The sequence below is a fragment of the Peromyscus maniculatus genome, chromosome 8 (genome assembly GCF_049852395.1).
Source record: "Peromyscus maniculatus bairdii isolate BWxNUB_F1_BW_parent chromosome 8, HU_Pman_BW_mat_3.1, whole genome shotgun sequence".
NCBI lineage: Eukaryota > Metazoa > Chordata > Mammalia > Rodentia > Cricetidae > Peromyscus > Peromyscus maniculatus.
Genome location: NC_134859.1, coordinates 55,924,263 through 55,945,775, shown reverse-complemented (window position 1 = coordinate 55,945,775; position 21,513 = coordinate 55,924,263). Strand labels below are relative to the sequence as shown.

Below are 21,513 nucleotides of genomic sequence, written 5' to 3'. Positions count from 1 at the left end.
TATCATAACTAAGGAGAATTATAACTATCTCTAGTCTTCAACTACATCAAAGACCTCAGAAGGATATAATATTACCTGAGAAACAGGAGAAGGATGCAAGCAACTTTTGGGAGTCTTGCATGGTAGACAGAGACAGTTGGCAGCCTGGACAGTCACCTAATGTTCCTTTGTAAAGTTGGGGCATCTGTCTTCAGCCCACAGGCCTGGAGTCTCTCAGTCATTTCTCTCTGTGTCCTGTAGATTTGTCTGGCAGTTTCCTCTGAGAAGCAGGAAACTGAAAGACCATTTCACCAAGCAAAGTTCAGTGGTCACCTTTCTATGGGTCCTTTACATACTCATCACAGGAAAGATCCACCAAGATGAAGTTTCAATTCTGAACATTTATGCCCCAAATACAAGGACACCCACATATGTAAAAGAAACACTACTAAAGCTTAAATCACACATCAAAGCCCACACATTAATAGTGGGAGAGTTCAACACCCCATTCTCACCAATGGACAGATCTGCCAGATTGAAACTTAACAGAGAAATAAGGGACCTAACTGATGTTATGACACAAATGGACTTAATCGATATCTACAGAACATTTTTAAAATTTACACACTGATTTCCAGAGCAGGTGGGCCAGTTTGCAATTACACCAATGAAGGTTTCATTTCCCTGGCATCCTCCCCAGCACTTGTTCAGTTATTTTCTTAATCTTAGCCACTCTGACTAGGGTAAAATGAACTTAGAAAGTTGTTTTACTTTGCATGTTCCTAATTGCTAAGGATGATGAGCACTTTTTAAGATATTCCTTATTCACTTTTATTTTTTCTTCTGAGAACTCTCTTCAAATCCATAGCCTATTTTTTAATTGTGTTATTTATTTTTTGTTTGTTTCTATTAAATATATTTATTTACTTTACATCTAGACTGCATTTCCCCTCCCTCTTTTCCTCCCGTTCCCTCCCCTGCTCTCCTCCCACTCACCCCCAGTCCACACCTCTGTTTCTGTTCAGGAAGGCACTGGCCTCCTACAGGTATCAACAAAGCATGGCACATCAAGTTTCAGTAGGACTAAGCACCTCCCCTTGTATTAAGGCTGGGCAAGGGAACCGAGTGTGAGCCATAGCATGATCCAAAAGCCAGTAAAATAGTCAAAGACAGTCCCTGCTCCCACTGTTAGGAGTCTCCCAAGAAGACAAAGCTACACACTGTCACGTATATGCAAAGGGCCTAAGTCAGTCCCATGTAGGTTCCCTGGTTGTTGGTTCAGTCTCTATGGGCTCCTGTGAGTCCAGGTTAGTTGATTCTGTGGATTTCCTTGTGATGTCCTTGACCCATCTGGCTCATACAATCCTTCCTCCCTCACTTCAGCAGGATTCTCTGAGCCCAGCCTCATGTTTGGCTGGAGGTCTCTGTATGTTCCCATCAGTGACTGGATGAAGACTCTGTGATGATAATTAGGGTAGTCACCAATCTATGATTAGAGCAGAATATCATTGGGCATCATTATGTTGACTTTTTTTTCTCCAATTGTGTTTAGTTCTATCACAGGTCTCTGGGTCCTTGAACTCCAGGCAGTGTCAGGATAAGGACCATTTGTTTTGTTTTGTTTTGACTCCTTGTTTTTTGAGTTCTTTATATATTCTGTATATTAATCCTCTGTCAGATGTATAGATGGCAAAGATTCCCTCTCTGCAAGCTTCCTCTTCACTCAACTTACTGTTTTCTTGATGTATCGAATCTTTTTAGTTTGATAATGTCCCACTTATCAGTTATTGGATTTGATTCCTGATTCAGTGAAATCCTACTAAGAATGTCCTTTCCCACACATATATCCTGTAGCCTGTTTTCTTCTTAGCACTTTCAGTATTCAGGTTCCACAGTTATGTCTTTGATCCATTTGGATTTGGTTTTTTGTGCAGGGTGACATAGAGAAATCTAGTTTTATTTTTCTAAGCATATGGATCCAGTTCTGCCAGGCCCACTTGTTGAAGATGTTGTCTTTTATCCAGTGTACATTTTTGGCTTCCTTGTTAATTATCAGATGGCTGTAGTTAGCTGTGTTCATGTTAGCATCTTCAACTTTTTTCTACAGGCCTACATGTCTGTTTTTGAGCTGGTATCAAAGTGCTTTCATCACTATAGTTCTGTAATAAATCTTGAAATCCCTCCAGCATTGTTTAACTCAGGATTGCTTTGGATGTCTGGGGTCTTTCGGGCTCCATATGAATTTTAAGATTTTTTTTTCTATTTCTTTGAATAATGTCGTGGGAAAGCCATAATGGAGGTAAACATTGGTAATCCCAGTACTCAGGAGGCAGAGGCAGACAGAACTCTGAGAGTTCAAGGCCAGCTTGGTCTGCATAGTGTTTCTGGACAGCCAGGGCTATATAGAGAGACTCTACCTGAAAAAAAAAAAACAACAATTTTGTGGTGAGTGCAGAGGCTGGAGAAATTGCTCTGTGGTTTAGAGCACTTATTGCATTTGCAGAGGACCTAGGTTTAGTTCCCAGCACCCATGCAGTGGCTCACAACCATCTGAAACTCCACTACCAAGTCAAATGTCCCCTTTTGACCCCCATGGGGAACCAGACACACTTATGAAACACATACACACATGCAGGTAAAATATTCAAACACACACATTTAAATAAATAAATCTTCCTTTAAAAGGAAAAAAATTAATTTTTGACTAAAGTGGGCATTTTGAGTGAGGTTGCATTGAATCTGAAAATTACTGTTAGTAAAATGCTCATTTTTCACAATATTCTGCCAATCTACAAGCATGGGAGTTCTTCCCATTTTCTAGTGTCTTCCTCAGTCTGTTTCTTCCGGGATTTGAAGTTTTCATTTTAGAATTCTTTCACCTCTTTGTTAGGCTTGTTCCTAAATAGTTTATTTTCTTTGATGTTATTGTAAGTGGAAAAGTGTCCATGGTCTCTTTCTCAGAGTATTTGGTGGTGTTGTAAGGAAACATTACTGAATTTAGTTAAGTTGATTATTTTATCCTGCCACTTTGGTGCAATTGTCTTCTGATATATATAATGTCATATCATGTGTAAATAGAGATAATCTAACTTCTTTTCCGACTTGTTTCCATTTAATTTCCTTCTCTTGTCTTTACACATGGAATAAAAAATAAAATGAAAAAAATGAAGAAATAAAAGGAATAGTTATAGTGGACAGCCTTGTCTCACTTATGGTTTTAATGGTATTACTTTTATGTTTTTTTTCCCTCTATTTAGGAAAATATTGGCTGTGTGCTAGTTATTAAGAGCCTTCATTATGTTAAGGGTGGGTCCTGTTCTCTCTGCAACTTTACTCATGAAAAAATGTTGAATTTTGTCAAAGGATTTTTCGGGATCTAATGAGATAATTCTGTAACTTTTTTTCCTTTAAGCACATTTATATGATTTCTTATCTTAGTTTATATATGTTTGTTGAACCATCCCTGCATCTCAATATAAAACCAACATGATCATGATGGATGATCTTTAAGTATTAGGTTTACAAGTATTTTATTAGGGATCTTTGTGTCTTTGTCAGGGAAATTGGAATGCAGTTTTGAAAGTTTTGTTCTATGTCTTTGTGTGTGTGTGTGTGTGTGTGTGTGTGTGTGTGTGTGTGTGTGTGTGTGTGTGTGTGGTTTAGGTATTAGAGTTAAGCTGACTTCATAGAAGGAGTTTGGAAGTACTCCTGTGTCTGTGAGGATGGGGTTTTTGTTGTTGTTCTTTTGTTTGTTTGTTTTGAGTAACTTTAGAAGGATTGTTGTAGATCTTGTTTGAGATTTCTGGTAGAATTTTGCTGGAAATCCATCTCTGCCTGACTGATTTTAGTCAGAAGGCTTTTATTATTGTCTCAATCTCCTTTTTGTTATTTATCTATTTAGCTCGAACTCTTGTTGCTTTAACTTTCAGGCTTGAATGAATCCAGAATTTTGTCCATTTCTTTTAGATTTTCCAGCTCAGAAGAGTGCAGGTTTTTATAGTATTTCCTGGAACCATTCTGAATTTCTTTGGTGCCTGTTGTAATCTTTTCCTTTTCATTTCTGATTCTATTCATTTGGGTCCTCTATTTTTCTTTCTTTTGGTTAGTTGAGCCAAGGGTCTTTCAGATTTCTTTATCTTCTCAAAGAACTCACTCTTAGACTTTTAGATTCATTGGTTCTTTGAATTGTCTTGCCTGTTTCTATTTCATTAACTTCTGCATTTTAAATAATTTCTTGCCATCTACTTGATTTCTGGTGGGTTTGTTCTTGTTTTTTTTTTGGGTTTTTTTTTTTCAGATTCAAGTCTCTTCATTAAGCCATTTATCTGTGTCCTTTTTGGTATTTAATATAAGTACTTAGATCTGTAAATTTCCCTTGTAGAACTGCTTTTAATTCATTCCAGAGGCTTTGTTCTATTGTTTTTTGTTTTTTTGTTTGTTTGTTTGTTTTGCTTTTGTGTGTTTGTTTCATTTTCATTTAGTTACAGTACTTTTTATTTCTTTCTTGGTTTCTTCTTTGGCTCATTATTCAGTAATGAGTAGCTTCATCTTCCATGAATTTGTCTATTCACCACAAATCCCAACAGCAGTTTTCCCTCCCTCCACTCTTCCCAGTCCTTACCCTCTCTCTCCCCAAGATTGACTCCTCCTCTGTTTCCCTTCAGAAAAGAGCAGGCCTCCCAGGGATATCAACTGAACATGGCATAACAAGATACAACAAGACTAACACAAACTTCATACTACAGCTGAAGTGTGGCAACCCAGTAGGAGGAAAAAGGTTCCCAAAGCAGGCAAAAGAGTCTGAGACAACTCCCACTCCCACTGTTAGGAGTCCCTAGATACAGGAACACCAAGATACAGAACCATAACATATATGCAGCTCACCTAGCTTAGACACACGCAGGATCCCTGATTGTTACTTCAGTCTCTATAAGCCCCTATGAGCTCTGATTAATTGATTCTTTGGGTCATGCTCTTATTGTGTCCTTGACCCCACCAACTCCTACAATCCAGATTTCATTTCTTAATCCTTTTTTTAAAAAGAAATTTTTTATTCATTTTATATACCAAGCACAGATCTCCCTCTCTTCCCTCCTCCCGCCCCGAAGCTTCCTCTCCCCCACAACTTTAGTTTGGTTGACACTGTAGGTTTCCCCATCATGATCTTAATGCCCCTTGCTCGTAGAACCCCTCTTCTCTCTCTTCGACTGGACTCCTGGAGCTCAGCCTGGTGCTTGGCTATGGATCTCTACATCTGTTTCCATAAGTTACTGGATGAAAGTTCTATGATGACATTTAGGGTATTCACCAATCTGATTACTGAGGTAAGCCAGTTTAGGCACCCTCTCCACTATTGCTAGTAACCTAAGCTGGGTTTATTTTTGTGTATTCCTGGGAACTTCCCTAGTACACAGTTGCTCCCTATCCCTCTGATGTCCTCCTCTATCATGGAATCTCTTTCATTGCTCTCCCACTCGGTCCCTGTCCCAGCTAATCCATCCCATTCCTATATGTTCTCATCCACTATCCCCTTCCCTCTATTGTCCCCACTCACCTCCAGTTTACTCATAGAAATGTCATCTATTTCCCCTTCCCAGGGTGATACATGTGTCCCTCTTAGGGCCCTACTTTTACCTAGCTTCCCTGGAGCTGTGGGTTGTAGTCTGGTTATCCTTTGCTTTACATCTAATATTCACTTATGAGTGAGTACATACCATGTTTGTCCTTCTGAGTCTGTGTTACCTCATTCAGGATGATAGTTCCTAGTTCCATCCATTTGCCTGCAAATTTCATGATGTCATTTTTTACTGCTGAGTAGTACTCCATTGTGTATATTTACCACATTTTTGTTATCCATTCTTCAGTTGGTTGTTTCTAGGTTCTGGCTATTATGAATAATGCTGCTATGAAGATAGTTGAGCATGTGTTCCTGTGGTATGATTGAGCATTCCTTGGGTATATGCCCAAAAGTGGTATAGCTGGGTCTCGAGGTAGATAGATCCCAATTTTTTGAGAAACCTCCATACTGATTTCCAATGTGATTGTACAAATTTGCACTCCCACCAGCAGTGGAGGAGTGTCCCCCTTGCTCCACATCCTCTCCAACATTGACTGTTATTAGTGTTTTTGATCATAGCCATTCTGACAGGTGTAAAATGATATCTCTGAGTTGTTTTTAATTTTCATTTCGCTGAGGACTAAGGATGTTGAGCAATTCCTTAAATGTCCTTTAGCCATTTGAGATTCTTCTGTTGAGAATTCTCTGTTTCTCTCTGTAGCCCATCTTTTTAATTGGATTATAAGATATTTTGTTGTCTAATTTCTTGAATTCTTTATGTAATTTGGAGATCAGCCCTCTGTCAGATGTGGGGTTGGTGAAGATTGTTTCCCATTCTGTAGGCTGTTGTTTTGTCTTATTGGCTGTGTCTTCTGCTTTACAAAACCTTCTCAGTTTCAGGAGGTCCCATTTGTTAATTGTTGCTCTCAGTGTCTGTGCTTCTGGTGTTATATTTAGAAAGTGCTCTCCTGGGCCAATGCATTCAAGACTACTTCCTACTTCCTCTTCTATCAGGTTCAGTGTAACTGGACTTATGTTGAGGTCTTTAATCCACCTGGACTTGAGTTTTGTGCATGGTGATAGATATGGATCTTTTTGCAATCTTCTACTTATTGATATCCAGTTATGCCAGCATAATTTGTTGAAGATGCTTTTTTTCCATTTTACATCTTTGGCTTCTTTGTCAAAAACCAGGTGTTCATAGGTGTGTTGATTAATGTCAGGGTCTTCAATTTTATTCCATTGGTCCACATGTCAGTTTTTATGCCAATATCAAGCTATTTTTATTACTATAACTCTATAGTGGAGCTTAAGGTCAAGGATGGTGATGCCTCCAGAAGTTTCTTTATTGTACAGGATTGTTTTAGCTATTCTGGTGCGTTTTTTGTTTTGTTTTGTTTTTCCATATGAAGTAGATTATTGTTCTTTCAAAGTCTGTAAAGAATTATGTTGGGATTTTGATGGAAATTGCATTGAATCTGTATATTGCTTTTGGTAAGATTGCCATTTTTACTATGTTAATCCCACCTATCCATAAGCATGGGAGATCTTTCTATTTTCTGATATCTTCTTTAATTTATTTCTTCAAAGACTTAAAGTTCTTGTCATATGGATCTTTGACTTGCTTAGTTAGAGTTACCACAAGATATATTATTTGTGGCTATTGTAAAGGGTGAAGTTTCTCTGATTCCTTTCTCAGCTCATTTATCATTTGAATATCAGAGGGCTACTGTTTTTTGTTGTTGTTGTTTTTGTTTTACTTAATCTTGTATCCTGCCGCATTACTGAAGGTGTTTATCAGCTGTAGGAGTTCCCAGGTAAACTTTTTGAGGTCTCTTTTGTATATACTACTATATCATCTGTAAATAGCGAAAGTTTAATTTCTTCCTTTGCATTTGTATCCCCTTGATCTCCTTTTGTTGTCTTGTTGCTCTAGCTAGAACTTCAAGTAAAATATTAAATAAATATGGGAAGAGAGAACAGCCTTGTCTTGTTTCTGACTTTAGTGGAATCACTTTGAGTTTCTCTCCATTTAATTTGATGTTGGCTTTTAGCTTATTGTGAATTGCCTTTATTATGTTTAGGTATATTCCTTGTATTCCTGATCTCTCTAGAACCTTTATCATGAAGGGGTATTGGATTTTTTCAAAGGCCTTTTCAGCATCTAATGAGATGATCATATGTTTTTTTTTCTTTCAGTTTATTTATATGGTGTATTATATTGGCAGATTTTCATATGTTTAACCCTCCTTGCATCTCTGGGATGAAGACTACTTGATCATGGTGGATAATTTTCTTGATGTATTTTGCATCAATGTTCATGAGGGAGACTGGTCAGTAATTCTCTTTCTTTGTTGCATTTTTGTGTGGTTTGGGTATCAAGGTAACTGTAGCCTCATAAAAAGAGTTTGATAATGTTCCTTCTGTTTCTCTTGTGTGGAACAATTTGAAGAGTATTTGTATTAGCTCTTCTTTGAAATTCTGGTAGAATTCTGCATTGATACCATCTGGTTCTGGGCTTTTTTGGTTGGGAGACTTTTAATGACTGTTTCTATTTCCTTAGAGGTTATTGGTCTATTTAAATTGCTTATCTGGTCTTAATTTAAATTTGGTATATGATACCTATACAGAAAATCATCCATTTCTTTAGATTGTTCCAATTTTGTGGAGTACGGATTTTTGAAGTATAACCTGATCACCCTCTAGATTTCTTCAGTTTCTGTTATTATGTTCCCCTTTTCATTTTTTTATTTTAATTTGGATGCTCTCTTTCTGCCTTTTGCTTAGTTTTGATACGGGCTTGTCTATCTTGTTGATTTTCTCAAAGAACCAACTCTTCATTTCATTGATTCTTTGTTTCCATATTGTTCTCTTTGTTTCTATTTTATTGATTCCAGCTCTCAACTTGATTATTTTCTGGCATCTATTCCTCCTGGGTGAGTTTGCTTCTTTTTGTTCTAGAGCTTTTAGATGTGCTGTTAAGTCACTAGTGTCAGATTTCTCCAACTTCTTTATGTGGGCATTTAGTGCTATGAATTTTCCTCTTAGTACTGCTTTCATAGTGTCCCATAAGTTTGGGTATGTGGTGTCTTCATTTTCATTGATCTCTAGGAAGTCTTTAATTTCTTTATTTCTTCCTTGACCATTTAGTGATTCAGTTGGGCATTATTCAGTTTCTATGAGAGTGTAGACTTTCTGTAATTTTTGTTGTTGTTGAAATCTAACTTTAAACCATGGTGGTCTGATAGAATGCAGGAAGTTATTACAATTTTTTTGTATCTCTTGAAGTTTGCTTTGTGACCAAGTATGTGGTTAATTTTAGAGAAGGTTCCATGGGATGCTGAGAAGAAGGTATATTCTTTTTTGTTAGGATGGAATGTTCTGTAGATATTTATTAAGTCCATTTGAGTCATAACATCAGTTAAGTCCCTTATTTCTCTGTTAAGTTTCGATCTGGCAGATTTGTCCAGTGGTGAAAGTGAGGTGTTGAAGTCTCCCACTATTAATGTGTGGGTTTTTATGTGTGATTTAAACTTTAGTAATGTTTCTTTTACATATGTGGGTGTCCTTGCATTTGGGGCAAAAATGTTTAGAATTGAAACTTCATCTTGGTGGATCTTTCCTGTGATGAGTATGTAATGTCCTTCTTGGTCTCTTTTGATTGATTTTAGTTTGAAGTCTATTTTGTTGCATATTAGCATAGCTACACCAACTTGCTTCTTAAGTCCATTTGTTTGGAAAGACTTTTCCCAGCCTTTTACTCTGAGGTAGTGTCTATCTTTGAAGTTGAGATGTGTTTCTTGTATGTAACAGAAAGATGGGCCCTGCATTCATATCCATTCTGGTAGCCTGTGTCTTTTTATAGATGAATTAATTTCATTGATATTAAGGGATATTAATGACCAGTGATTGTTAATTCCTGTTATCTTCTGGTGGTAGTTTGTGTGTGTGTGTGTGTGTGTATTTCTCTTCTTTGGGATTTACTGCTGTGGGGTTATCTATTGCCTGTGTTTTCGTGGGTTGTCTGACTTCCTTCGGCTGGATTTTTCCTTCTAGTGCTTTCTGTGGGGCTGGATTTATAGATAGGTATTGTTTAAATCTGGTTTTATCTTGGTATGTCTTGTTCACTCCATCTATGATGATTGAAAGTTTTGCTGGGTATAATAGTCTAGGCTGCCATCCATGGTCTCTAAGTGTCTGCATTACATCTGTCCAGGTCCTTCTGGCTTTCAAAGTCTCCATTGAGAAGTCGGGTGTTATTCTGATGGGTCTGCCTTTATAATTCACTTGGCCTTTTTCCTTTGCTGCTCTTAATATTCTTTCTTTATTCTATATGTTTAGTTATTTAATTATTATGTGGCAAGGGAACTTTTTTTGGGGGGTCTAGTATGTTTGGTGTTCTATAGGCTTCTTGTATCTTCATAGGTATTTCCTTGTTTAAGTTGGGAAAGTTTTCTTCTATGATCTTGTTGAATACATTTTTTGTGCTCTTGAGTTGGTATTCTTCTCCTTCTTCTATCCTTATTATTCTTAGGTTTGGTCTTTTCATGGTATCTCAGATTTCCTGGACATTTTCTGTTATGACTTTTTTGGCTTTGGTGTTTTCTTTGCCTGATGAAACTATTTCCTCTATTGTATCCTCTACACCAGAGATTCTCTCTTCCATCTCTCGAATTCTGTTGGTTATACTTGCATCTGTGTTTCCTGTTTGTTTACTCAGATTTTCTATTCCCAGCATTCCCTCTGTTTGTGTCTTCTTTATTGTTTCTATTTCACTTTTCAGGTCTTGAACTGTTTCCCTCACCTTTTAATTGCTTTTTCATGGTTTTCTTAGTTTCCTTTAAGGAATTTATTGATTTCTTCCAATTTTTTATTTGTCTTTTCCTCAATTTCTTTATTGATTTCTTCCAATTTTTGTTTGTCTTTCCTCAATTTCATATTTCAATTTTTTCTTGAAAGGCCTCTAGCATATTCATGAAGCTATTTTTAAGGTCGCTTTCTTCTGTTTCTTCTACATTTTGATGTTCAGGTCTTGCTATTGGAGGAGAGCTAGGTTCTGGTGATGCCATATTGCTCTTCACATTGTATTTTTGCCTTGACATCTGCCCAACTCCTCCTCTAATAGGTATAAGAGGTGCCTGCGTCTGAGCAAGTTGCTCTTGGTCTACTCTGTGCTTGTTGTGTCTGTGTCTCAGGGGGCCCCTCTGGGTCCAGTCTTGGCTCTTGGTCTAATTGGAGCTGGCAGATTCTGTATCTCAGGGAGCCGCTCTTGGCCTAACCCAAGCTAGTTGATTCTGTGACTCACAGAGTCACTCTTGGTCTTATCGGGGCTCTTGGTCCAGTCAGAGCTAACAGTTTCTGTGTCTCAGGAAGCCTCTCTTGATCCAATGAGAGCTGGCATATTTTATATCTCAGAAAGCCATTCTTGGTCCAATGAGGGCTAGCAGATTCCCTGTTTCCGGGGTTACTCTTGGTCCAATGGGAGCTGCTGGTTTGGTTTCCGTGCCTCAGGAAGTTACTGGGATCACAATGGGATGGATACTGGGGCAGGGTGAGGAACTTGTAGATTGTAAGGTCCAATGGGAGGGGGTTGGAGGGGGGGGCTTCCTGCAGGAGGTTTCCCTGATGACTGGCAACTGGGGCAGGGATGGGTGGGGATTCTGGGGTACAGGTTGTGCTTCAGGGCCTAGGTCCTAGAGGCAGGACTCTCTGGGCAGAAGAAGAGTCCTTCACTTCTTGGTCCAATCAGAGCTAGTGGATTCTGTGTCTTAGGAAGCCACTGAAGTCTTAAAGGGATGGTGGGTTTGGGGTAGGAAGTGGGTCATGTAGATTGCAGGGTCTGATAGGGGGTGTTGGTCTCTTAATCCTTTTTAGCAAACCTTTTATTAGAGAACATATGCCATTAATATCAAAGTTACTATTGAAAAGTGTGTGTTTTGATTGTAGTAATTTTGTTGTTGTTTGTTCTTTGTGCTCTTAGTCTGTGAGATAGAAGCTCAGACACCCACATGAGGAAACTGAGACTTGGAAGAATGGAGACTCACACTTAGGACTAGAGTAGACAGCATAGGTGTGTGAACTTCATGGTCCCAGTGCAGGCCATGTCCTGCAGCAGGTGTAAGGGCATCATTCTCTCCACAAAAGAGGGTCGAGGGAAAGAGAGCAGGAGATCCCAGCTGGATCAAGAACAGAGAGGGAGAACAAGGAATAGGAGACCATGGTAAATGAAGACCACATGAGAAAAGGAAGAAACAAAGTGCTAAAGAAGCCCACAGAAATCCACAAAGATACCCCCACAAAAGACTGCTGGCAATGGTCGAGAGACAGCCGGGACTGACCTACTCTTGTGATGGAATAGCCAAACACCCTAATAGTTGTGCCAGAAACCCCATCCAAGGACTGAGGAATCTGGATGCAGACATCCACGGCTAGGTCCTGGGTGGAGCGCTGGGAGTCTAATTAGTGAGAAAGAGGAGGGTTTATATGAGCGAGAATTGTTGAAACCAAGGTTGGATAAAGCACAGGGACAAATAGCCAAACAAATGGAAACACGTGAACTATGAGCCAAAGGCTGAGGGGCCCCCAACTGGATCAGGCCCTGTAAATAGGTGAGACAGTTGATTGGCTTGATCTGTTTGGGAGGCATCTAGGCAGTGGTACCAGGTCCTGGGCTCATTGCATGAGTTAGCTGTTTGAAACCTGGTACTTATGCAGGGACACTTGGCTCAGTCTGGGAGGAGGGGACTGGACCTGCCTGGACTGAGTCTATCAGGTCGATCTCAGTCCTCAGGGGAGGCCTTGCTCTGGAGGAGATGGGAACGGGGGATGGGTTGGGGGGAAGGGGAGGGAGGTAGGAAGGGGGAGAACAAGGGAATCTGTGGCTGTTATGTAGAACTGAATAGTATTGTAAAATAAATAATAAAAAAAGATGGATCCTGCTCAGCTTCAAACAGTTTCTTATAACTGACTTTCCTTGCTTCAACATACACAGGTCACACCCTGCCACTTAAACCTCTCAGGCATCTAACTAGCCATCTCTCTACAATCCACAAGTTCTAGAGAAAGAGACCTTAGCTTGTCCTAGACAGACACAGGTATGGAATCTAGAACAATGGGAGCCTAAGAAATTATTTCCTCTGCATTCATCCTGCTGCTGTTCTGTGAAAATCCTGCCTACTCCTGGCACCTGTCTCTCCATTCATAATCCACACTTCCTAAGAAACATTGCATTGTAGGAACCTGAGATCAAGAACAACCTGAACTACATAGTGTATCCTATTAAAATGTATTAACCCAGGAGCATTAGTTACTTGTCCTGCTATTGAGACACAAGCAATTTAAAGTAGAAAGGGTTTATTTTGCCCACAGGTTGATAATGTATTCCCTCGGGGCTGAAATTCAGTAGGTACAAGAGGTTGAATCGGCTGTCATGTTATATTTATTTGTGAAACAAAAAGAGACGAATGCTGCTTCTCAGCTCACTATTCCTTTTTATTTGTCCAGGACTCCAGCCCTTGGGATAGTGCCACCTACAGTTAAGATGGGCCTCTCTACCTCACTTAAACTAACCATCCCTCACAAATCCTCTCAGGGACATTTTTGCTTGGTCCTTTTTTTCTCCTGTGACTTTGACACCACTAGCCATCATGCCATGTCACAAGGCCATTGTAAGATTTCAAAATTTAAGTCTCTAAGGCACCATGGGTTTGGGGAACTCGCTATTCCTTCCCTGCTCTTTCTCACTAGGAGAGCCCTTTTCACACACTCACCAAGCTTTTCCAGGGTCAACCCCAGACCATGAGTTTCCAGGACAAGAGCCACCCAATCCTCCATCATCATAGGGGGTGTCTGGGGGCTGGGAATCTCCTTCCAACCCATAGCACAGCAATCAGGAAACTCCTGGGACAAGGTGGCCTCCAGAAGAAAGTCTAAATTCACTGCTCAGCTGAGATGAGCTTCTTAAGGTGACACAAATACATGAGCAAAGACTCGGTCCCCTTGGGGCAAAGTGCACAGTGTAGCACCCCAGACCTGGAGAGTCCTGGAGAGCACCCTAGAGATCCTGCTCCTGGAGTCTCACTGTTGGACACAGCACTGCTCCCAGGAGGCTCTGAAAATTAAGGGCAGTGTCTTCTCCAGCACAGGAACAGAGCTGGCTTTCTGGGTAGGGACCTGGCCAGCAGACAGGAGAATCCATTACCACAGGACCCCTCATCACTTACCTTCCCAAGTGGCCAAGGGGTCATCAGGGGTTTGCTGAGCACCCACTCATGTCAGGCCCTGTGCCCTGGGCTTCCCTTGCATCTCACTTGCACTCAAACATCACAACCACGAGAGAGAGAGAGAGAGAGAGAGAGAGAGAGAGAGAGAGAGAGAGAGAGAGCTATTGTCCCACTTTGGGGACAAGAAGACCAGGGATTAGAGGAAGTGAAGGTTCACAGTTAAAGAACCGTATCCAGCCTTCACTGTCAGAATGCATACACTGAATGCCTCTGTCTTCCTCTCTCTGGCATCAGGGCAATGAGGACAGTCACACCAAAGCCAGAGATGCACAGGCTCCGGGTGCCAAGGGCCTGAGCTTGAACAATACTGCTTCTCTGTGCTAGATGATGCCACCTTTGAAATCTGAGCTACACTCAGAGAAAAGCATTCCTTCCACTGACAGCTTCCAGTAAATTTGTAGAATCCAGGGCCTTAAAATATGGCCCAGTCTTAAAGTGCATCAACTGACTTAATCAGTCCCACTACTTCCCATTCGAAATAGAAAGGAAAGAAGGAAAATGGGAAGAACTAGAGGAATCTTATAGAAACATACAAATCCAATAACATTCATGGAGTACAGTAACCTTAAAAATGAAATAGCAAGTATGAAGCTATGAGGACTAAGAAGTCACTGTAACTAAACAGCACACTGGATTAGAGGATCCTGGCAGGCAGAGTGATGGAGAAATGGCTTCTGTATTAGCTATCATCAACAGCAGAGAAAGACCAATTGAGGATCAGGGCACTTTTCATTCACTCTAAGTCCTGACAGGATTTCCCACCTGAGAACTTGAATAATGTAATATCCTACAACAGCTTCATAGTAAAGGCTCAAACCACATGGTATGCTTTGTGACACATCAAGAGGAAAGGAGGGAAACTCTGAGTCAAGGACATGATGGTTGATATTGTAGACTTGTGGGTCTCTGTCACACCCATACAGCTCTGCTGACACAGTGTCAAAGACAGCACAGACAACAGAACAACAAATGGCCATGCTCTGCTCCATGCTATGTTTATGGACACTGCTTTTTGTTTTATTTTGATGTTTTGCTGTGGTTCAAATACCATGTTATTTCTTTCATTGTTTTAATTAACGTCAAGAGACAGGCTCCTTGCTATTTTAATATATATATAGTATAATATCTAATAATATATAATATATATATATACATTATCAAACTTTGTTCTTATGTTTCCGCTGCTGTCCCCCATCTCCTCCTCCCTCTCTTCCTGTCCCCTCTCTCTCCCCAGATAGCCTCCCTCCTTTCATTACAAACCTGCTCTATTAATCTATCTTGTCCCCTCCCCCTCCCTTCAGATTTCTTCCTTTCCTTCATGGGCAGTCTTCTTGTACTGAACACTGAATTTTGAATTTCATATGCTCTTCCTGACATGAAATATTCATCTTCTGGTTTTATCTAACTGTTTACAATCATAACTATTTTTTCTATTATTTTCAGCTTATAAAACAAGTGACCAGCTGAGGTTGGCAAACATTAGTCAAATATAGTCAGCTCTCTCTCCCTCTGTGTGTGTGTGTGTGTGTGTGTGTGTGTGTGTGTGTGTGTGTGTTTCAATGGAGTTTGCTAACCCCTAGTCATAAGAATATTAAACTGAACCTCATTAAGCGCATTGGAATAGGGAATTTTCTAAGGAAAGCCAAACTTAAGAAACTAAGATTTTTCTCTTTCTTATATTTTAGAATAATTTTTTTCTTTAATTTTTTTAAAGATTTATTTATTTATTATGTATACAGCATGTATGACTGCAGGCCAGAAGAGGGTACCAGATCTGATTACGGATGGTTGTGAGCCACCATGTGGTCAGTGGGAATTGAACTCAGGACCTCTGGAAGAGCAGTCAGTGCTCTTAACCTCTGAGCCATCTCTCCAGCCCCTAACTTTTTATTAAACTTTTTTATTTATTTTAGATACCAACCACAGTTTCCCTTTCCTCCTCTCCTTCCATTTTCTCCCCCAACTTTTCTCCCCACCATCCACTCCTCAGAAAGGGTAAAGTTTCCCATGGGAGTCAGCAAAGCATGGCATATCAAGTTGAGGAAGGACTAAGCTCCTCCCCTCAGCATCAAGGCTATTCAAAGCATCCTACCATAAGGAATAGGTTCCAATAAGCCAGCTTATGTACCAGGGACAGATCCTGGTCCCACTGCTAGGGGACCCACAAACAGACCAAGCTACACAACTGTCACCCATGTGCAGAGGGCCTAGGTCGGACCCGCTAGCTGTTGATCTAGAGTCTGTGAGCTCCCAGAGCTTGAGTTGGCTGTCTCTGTGGGTTTCCCCAGCATGATTGTGAGCCCCCTGGTTCATACAATTTCTCTTCCCTCTCTTCTACAGGATTTCAGGAGCTTGACCCAATGCTTGGCTGTGGATGTCTGCATCTGCTTTCGACAAGTACTAGATGAAGCTTCTATGGTGACATTTAGGGTAGCCACCAATCTGATTCCAGGAGAAAGCCAGTTCAGACATCCTCTCCACTATTGCTAGGAGTCGTAGCTGGGGTCACCCCTGTGGATCCCATTCCTGGGAATTTCCCTGGTACTAGGTTTCTCCCTAACCCCAAAATGGCCCCTTCTATCGAGATATCTCTTTCATTGTTCTCCCTCTCCATTCCTCCCTCAACTCAACCATCCCCTTCCCTCATGCTCTCATCCCTCAAGCACTCCATTCTACCCCATCAAGCCCCAGTTTACACAAGAGATCTCATCTATTTCCCCTTCCCAGGGTGATCCATGTGTCCCTCTTAGGGTCCTCCTAGTTACCTAGTTTCTCTAGGGCTGTGGATTGTAGCATGGTTATTCTTTGCTTTACATCTACTATCCACTTATGAGTAAGTACATACCATGTCTGTCTTTCTGGGTCTGGATTACCTCACTCAGGATGAGTTTTTCTAGTTCTATCCATTTGCCTGCAAATTTCATGAGGTCATTGTTTTTTACCGCTAGTGCTCCACTGCATAAATATACCAAATTTTCTTTATCCATTCTTTGGTTAAGGAGCATCTAGGTTGTTTCCAGGTTCTGGCTATTATGAATAATGCTGCTATGAAAATAGTTGAGCACATGTCTTTGTGATATGATTGAGCATCATTTAGATATATACCCAAGAGTGATATAGCTGGGTCTTCAGGTAGATTGATTCCCAATTTTCTGAGAAACCTCCATACTGATTTCCAAAGTGGCTGTACAAGTTTGCACTACACAAGCAGTGGAGGAATCTTCCACTTATTCCACATCCTCTCCAACAAAAGCTGTCATCAGTGTTTTCCATCTCAGCCAATCTGACAGGAGTAAGATGGTATTGCAGAGTCATTTTGATTGGCATTTCTCTGATAACTAAGGATGTTGAGCAATTCCTTAAATGTCTTTCAGCCATTTGAGAGTCTTCTGTTGAGAATTCTCTGTTTAGAAATTTTTTTAATTGGATTATTTGGTATTTTGATGTCTAGTTTCTTGAGTTCTTTATATAATTTGGAGATCAGCCCTCTGTGAGATGTGGGGTTGGTGAAGATCTTTTTCCATTCTGTAGGCTGCTGTTTTGTCTTATTGATCATGTCCTTTGCCTTACAGAAGCTTTTCAGTTTCAGAAGGTCCCATTGATTAATCGTTGCTCTCAGTGTCTGTGCTGTTGGTGATATATTTAGGAAGTGATCTCCTGTGCCAATGTGTTCAAGAGTACTTCCTACTTTCTCTTTTATCAGGTTCAGTGTGACTGGATTTATGTTTATGTCTTTGATCCACTTAGACTTGCGTTTTGTGTATGGTGATAGATATGGATCTATTACAATCTTCTATGTGTTAATGTCCAGTTCTACCAGCACCATTTGTTGAAGATTTCAGCTCCTTTGTCAAACATCAGGTGTTCATAGATGTGTGAATTTATATCAGGATCTTCAATTTGATTCCATTGATCCACCTGTCTGTTTTTATACCAGTACCAAGTTGTTTTTATTACTATAGTTCTATAGTAGAGCTTGAAGTTAGGGATGATGATGCCTCCAAAAGTTCCTTTATTGTACAGAATTGTTTTAGCTTTCCTGGTTTTTTTGTTTTTCCAAACGAAGTTGAGTATTGTTCTTTTGAGGTCTGTGAAAAATTGTGTTGGAATTTTGGTGGAGATTGCATTTTTATAAGATTGCCATTTTTACTGTGTTAATCCAACCTATCCAAGAGCATGGGAGATCTTTCCATTTTCTGATATCTTCCTCAATTTCATTCTTCAAAGACTTAAAGTTCTTGTCATATGGATCTTTTACTTGTTTGGATAGAATTACTCCAAGGTATTTTATAGTATTAGTTGCTATTCTAAAGGGTGTTGTTTCTCTGATTTCTTTCTCAGTCAGTTTATCATTTGTATATAGGAGGGCTACTGATTTTTTTTAACTAATCTTGTATCCTGCCACATTACTGAAGATGTTTATCAGCTGTAAGAGTTCCCTGGTAGAATTTTTGGGGTCACTTATGTGTACTGTCGTATCATCTGCAAATAGCAAAAGTTTGACTTCTTCCTTTCCAGTTTGTATCCCCTTGATCTCCTTTTGTTGTCTTGTTGCTCTATCTAGCATTTCGATTACTATATTGAATTGATATGGAGAGAGTGAATAGCCTTGTCTTGTTCCTGATTGTAGTGGAATCACTTCAAGTTTCTCTCCATTTAATTTGATGTTGGCTGTCGGCTTGCTGTAAATTGATTTTATTATGTTTAGGTATGTTCCTTGTATCCCTGATCTCTCTCCAAGACCTTTATCATGAAGGGGTGTTGGATTTTGTCAAAGGCTTTTTCAGCATCTAATGAAATGATCATGTGTTTTTTTTTCTTTCAGTATGTTTATATGGTGGATTACATTGACAGATTCTCATATGCTGAACCACCCCTGCATCTCTGGGATGAAGCCTATTTGATCATGGTAGATGATTTTTTTGATGTGTTCTTGGATTCAATTTTCCAGACTACTTTTGCATCAGTGTTCATGAGGGAGACTGGTCTGTAATTTTCTTTCTTTGTTATATCTTTGTGTGGTTTGAGTATCAGGTAACTTTAGCCTCATAAAAAGAATTTGTCAGTGTTCCTTCTGTTTCTATTGTGTGGAACAGTTTGAGTATTGGTATTAGCTCTTCTTTGAATTTCTGGTAAAATTCTGCACTGAAACCATCTGGCCCTAGGCTCTTTTGGGTTGAGGGACTTTTGATGACTGCTTCTATATCTATAGGGATTTATAGGTCTATTTAAATTGTTTCTATTTTATTGATTTCAGCCCTCAGTTTTATTATTTCCTGTTGTCTACTCCTCCTGGGTGAGTTTGCTTCTTTTTGTTCTAGAGCTTTCAGGTGTGCTGTTAAGTCACTGGTATGAGATTTCTCCAATTTTTTATGTGGGCACTTAGTGCTATAAACTTTCCTCTTAGCTCTGCTTTCATAGTGTCCCATAAGTTTCCATATGTTGTACATTCATTTTCATTGAATTCTAGGATGTCTTTAATTTCTTTATTTCTTCCTTGAGCCAGTGGTGATTCAGGTGAGTGTTGTTCAGGTTCCATGAGTTTATAGGGTTTTTTTTTTTTTTGAATAGCACTTAGCCCTAATCAATCCTTTGTTTAACTGGTACCTTTTGTTTCCCTCATGGCCCTATGTGAATCTCGTCTGTGAGTCTCCCAAGGATCAAAGGCCTATGCAAAACTTTGTTCCCAAACTGGAAAACTGTGGTACCTGATAAATCAAGGAATTTTGCTGTGGATAATTGATTGATAAATAAGATGCTGATTGGCCAGTAGCCAGGCAGGAAGTATAGGCAGGACAAAGAGAGAGGAGAAGTCTGGGAAGTGGAAGGCTGAGGCAGAGAGCTGCTGCCAGCTGCCGCGATGAGGAGCAGAATGTAAAGTACCTGTAAGCCATGAGCCATGTGGCAAGGTATACATTAATAGAAATGGGTTAATGTAAGATAGAAGAACTAGATAACAAGAAGCCTGCCTCGGCCATACAGTTTATAAGTAATATAAGCGTCTGAGTGATTATTTTATAAGTGGGCTGTGGGACTGCGTGAGACTTAGCAGGACCCGGAGAGAAACTCTCCAGCTACAGAATTTGTACTTAGCATTGTATCTTTGAGAGGTCCTTTCAGGTTACTTTGAAGGTACGGAAATTAACTGACTAAATTGTAAAGAGAGAAAATGAAAATGCCCTGGGAAAAGGGAAAGTGCTTCAGTCCTTAGGGGCTGGACACTCCTGCAGCCATGAAAGGCTAGATTCATTCAAGATGCCTCTGAGTCTTCTTTCCACAGATCTGTGTGAACCCCCACACCAATGCCGCCACAATCTGAGACATTACTGTAATTTGTGGTGTTGTTAAATTCTAACTTTAAGCCATGGTGATCTGAAAAGATACAGGGGGTTATTCCAATTTTTTTGTATCTGTTGAGATTTGCTTTGTGACTGAGTGGTCAATTATAGGGAAGGTTCCATGGTGTGCTGAGAAGATGGCTTTCTTTTGTGTTTGGGTGGAATATTCTGTAGATGTCAGTTAAGTCCATTTGAGTCATAACATCTGTTAGTTCCTTTATTTCTCTGTTAAGTTTCTGTCTGGCAGACATGTCTATTGGTGAGCATGGGGTATAGTCTCCCACTATTAGTGTGTGGGGTTTGTTGTGTGATTTAAGCTTTAGTAATGTTTCTTTTACAAATGTGGGTGCCTTTGTATTTGGGGAATAAATGTTCAGAATTGAGACTTCATCTTGATGGATTTTTCCTGTGATGAATATGAAATGTCCTTCTACATCTCTTTTGATTGATTTTTAGTTTGAAGTCTGTTTTGTTGGATATTAGGATAGTTACACCAGCTTGCTTCTTAGGTCCATTTGATTGGAAAATGTTGCTGGAGGGCTTCTGTCCAGGCTCCCCAAGACCTGCAGTCACACAATCCACGTATAAAATAATCACTCAGACGCTTATATCACTTATAAACTGTATGGCCGTGGCAGGCTTCCTGCTAACTGTCCTTATCTTGCTAACTGTGCTTTTATCTTAAATTGATCCATTTCCATACATCTATACCTTGCCATGTGGCTAAGACAAAAACAAAAACCTTTCCCCAAGACTAATTTTGGGGATGTTTCCTTTTGACAAGTTATTATTTGATTAAATGAAAAGGCATGTGTTATTGATACCAGTTAGTTTAAATTGGATGTTCATGCTGGTTGATGAACTATCACCTCCTCTAATTAAGAGGTCTCTCTTGTTCAAATCGAACCTTTATCATTTTTGATGGTACCCACAGCTTATCTTCTCCTGTAGAAACAAAAGCAAAACCTCGTCCCCAATGCTCCGCAGTGTTGGGGCATCATCTTCAGCCTATAGGCTTAGTGTATCTGACAGACTCATTTGTGAAGTAGGATGTACACAAGGTCAACAGTTCAATCTCACATTGGGTGAGAGCAGTCCATGTACCAGAAACACCTGAATTCCACTAGTGTCCTGTCATGATTCAGGATTTTAAATTCTGGAAATTGTTGACAGTTTTTAATTCAGCTGTCCATTCTTCTTTTTTTTTTTTTTTTAATGCAAAAGAGAAAGCCGAGAGGTCAGAGCTCAGAGCCAAAATCTCACCCTTCCGCCTGCGGTGTCCCAGCTTCCCGAATGAGCGCTCTATTTCCTGTCTGTTCATCTATTTAAAGAGACAGAACAAGCCACAGCTATCTCA

The 21,513-nt window shown here is 39.8% G+C and overlaps 1 protein-coding gene across 3 annotated transcripts in view; it reads left to right on the top strand.

The window, feature by feature from the left end:
• LOC102915837 (NACHT, LRR and PYD domains-containing protein 1a-like) overlaps nucleotides 1-21,513 on the top strand; it is a 73,605-nt gene that overhangs the window by 9,622 nt on the left and 42,470 nt on the right. For 2 of the 3 annotated variants that reach the window (XM_076542806.1, XM_076542805.1), the window contains exon 4: nucleotides 16,159-16,215. The exons of the other annotated variant lie outside the window; for it this stretch is intronic. In XM_076542806.1, the coding sequence (XP_076398921.1) occupies nucleotides 16,159-16,215 (57 nt within the window). The remainder of the gene's footprint in view (nucleotides 1-16,158; nucleotides 16,216-21,513) is intronic. 3 annotated transcript variants of the gene reach the window in all.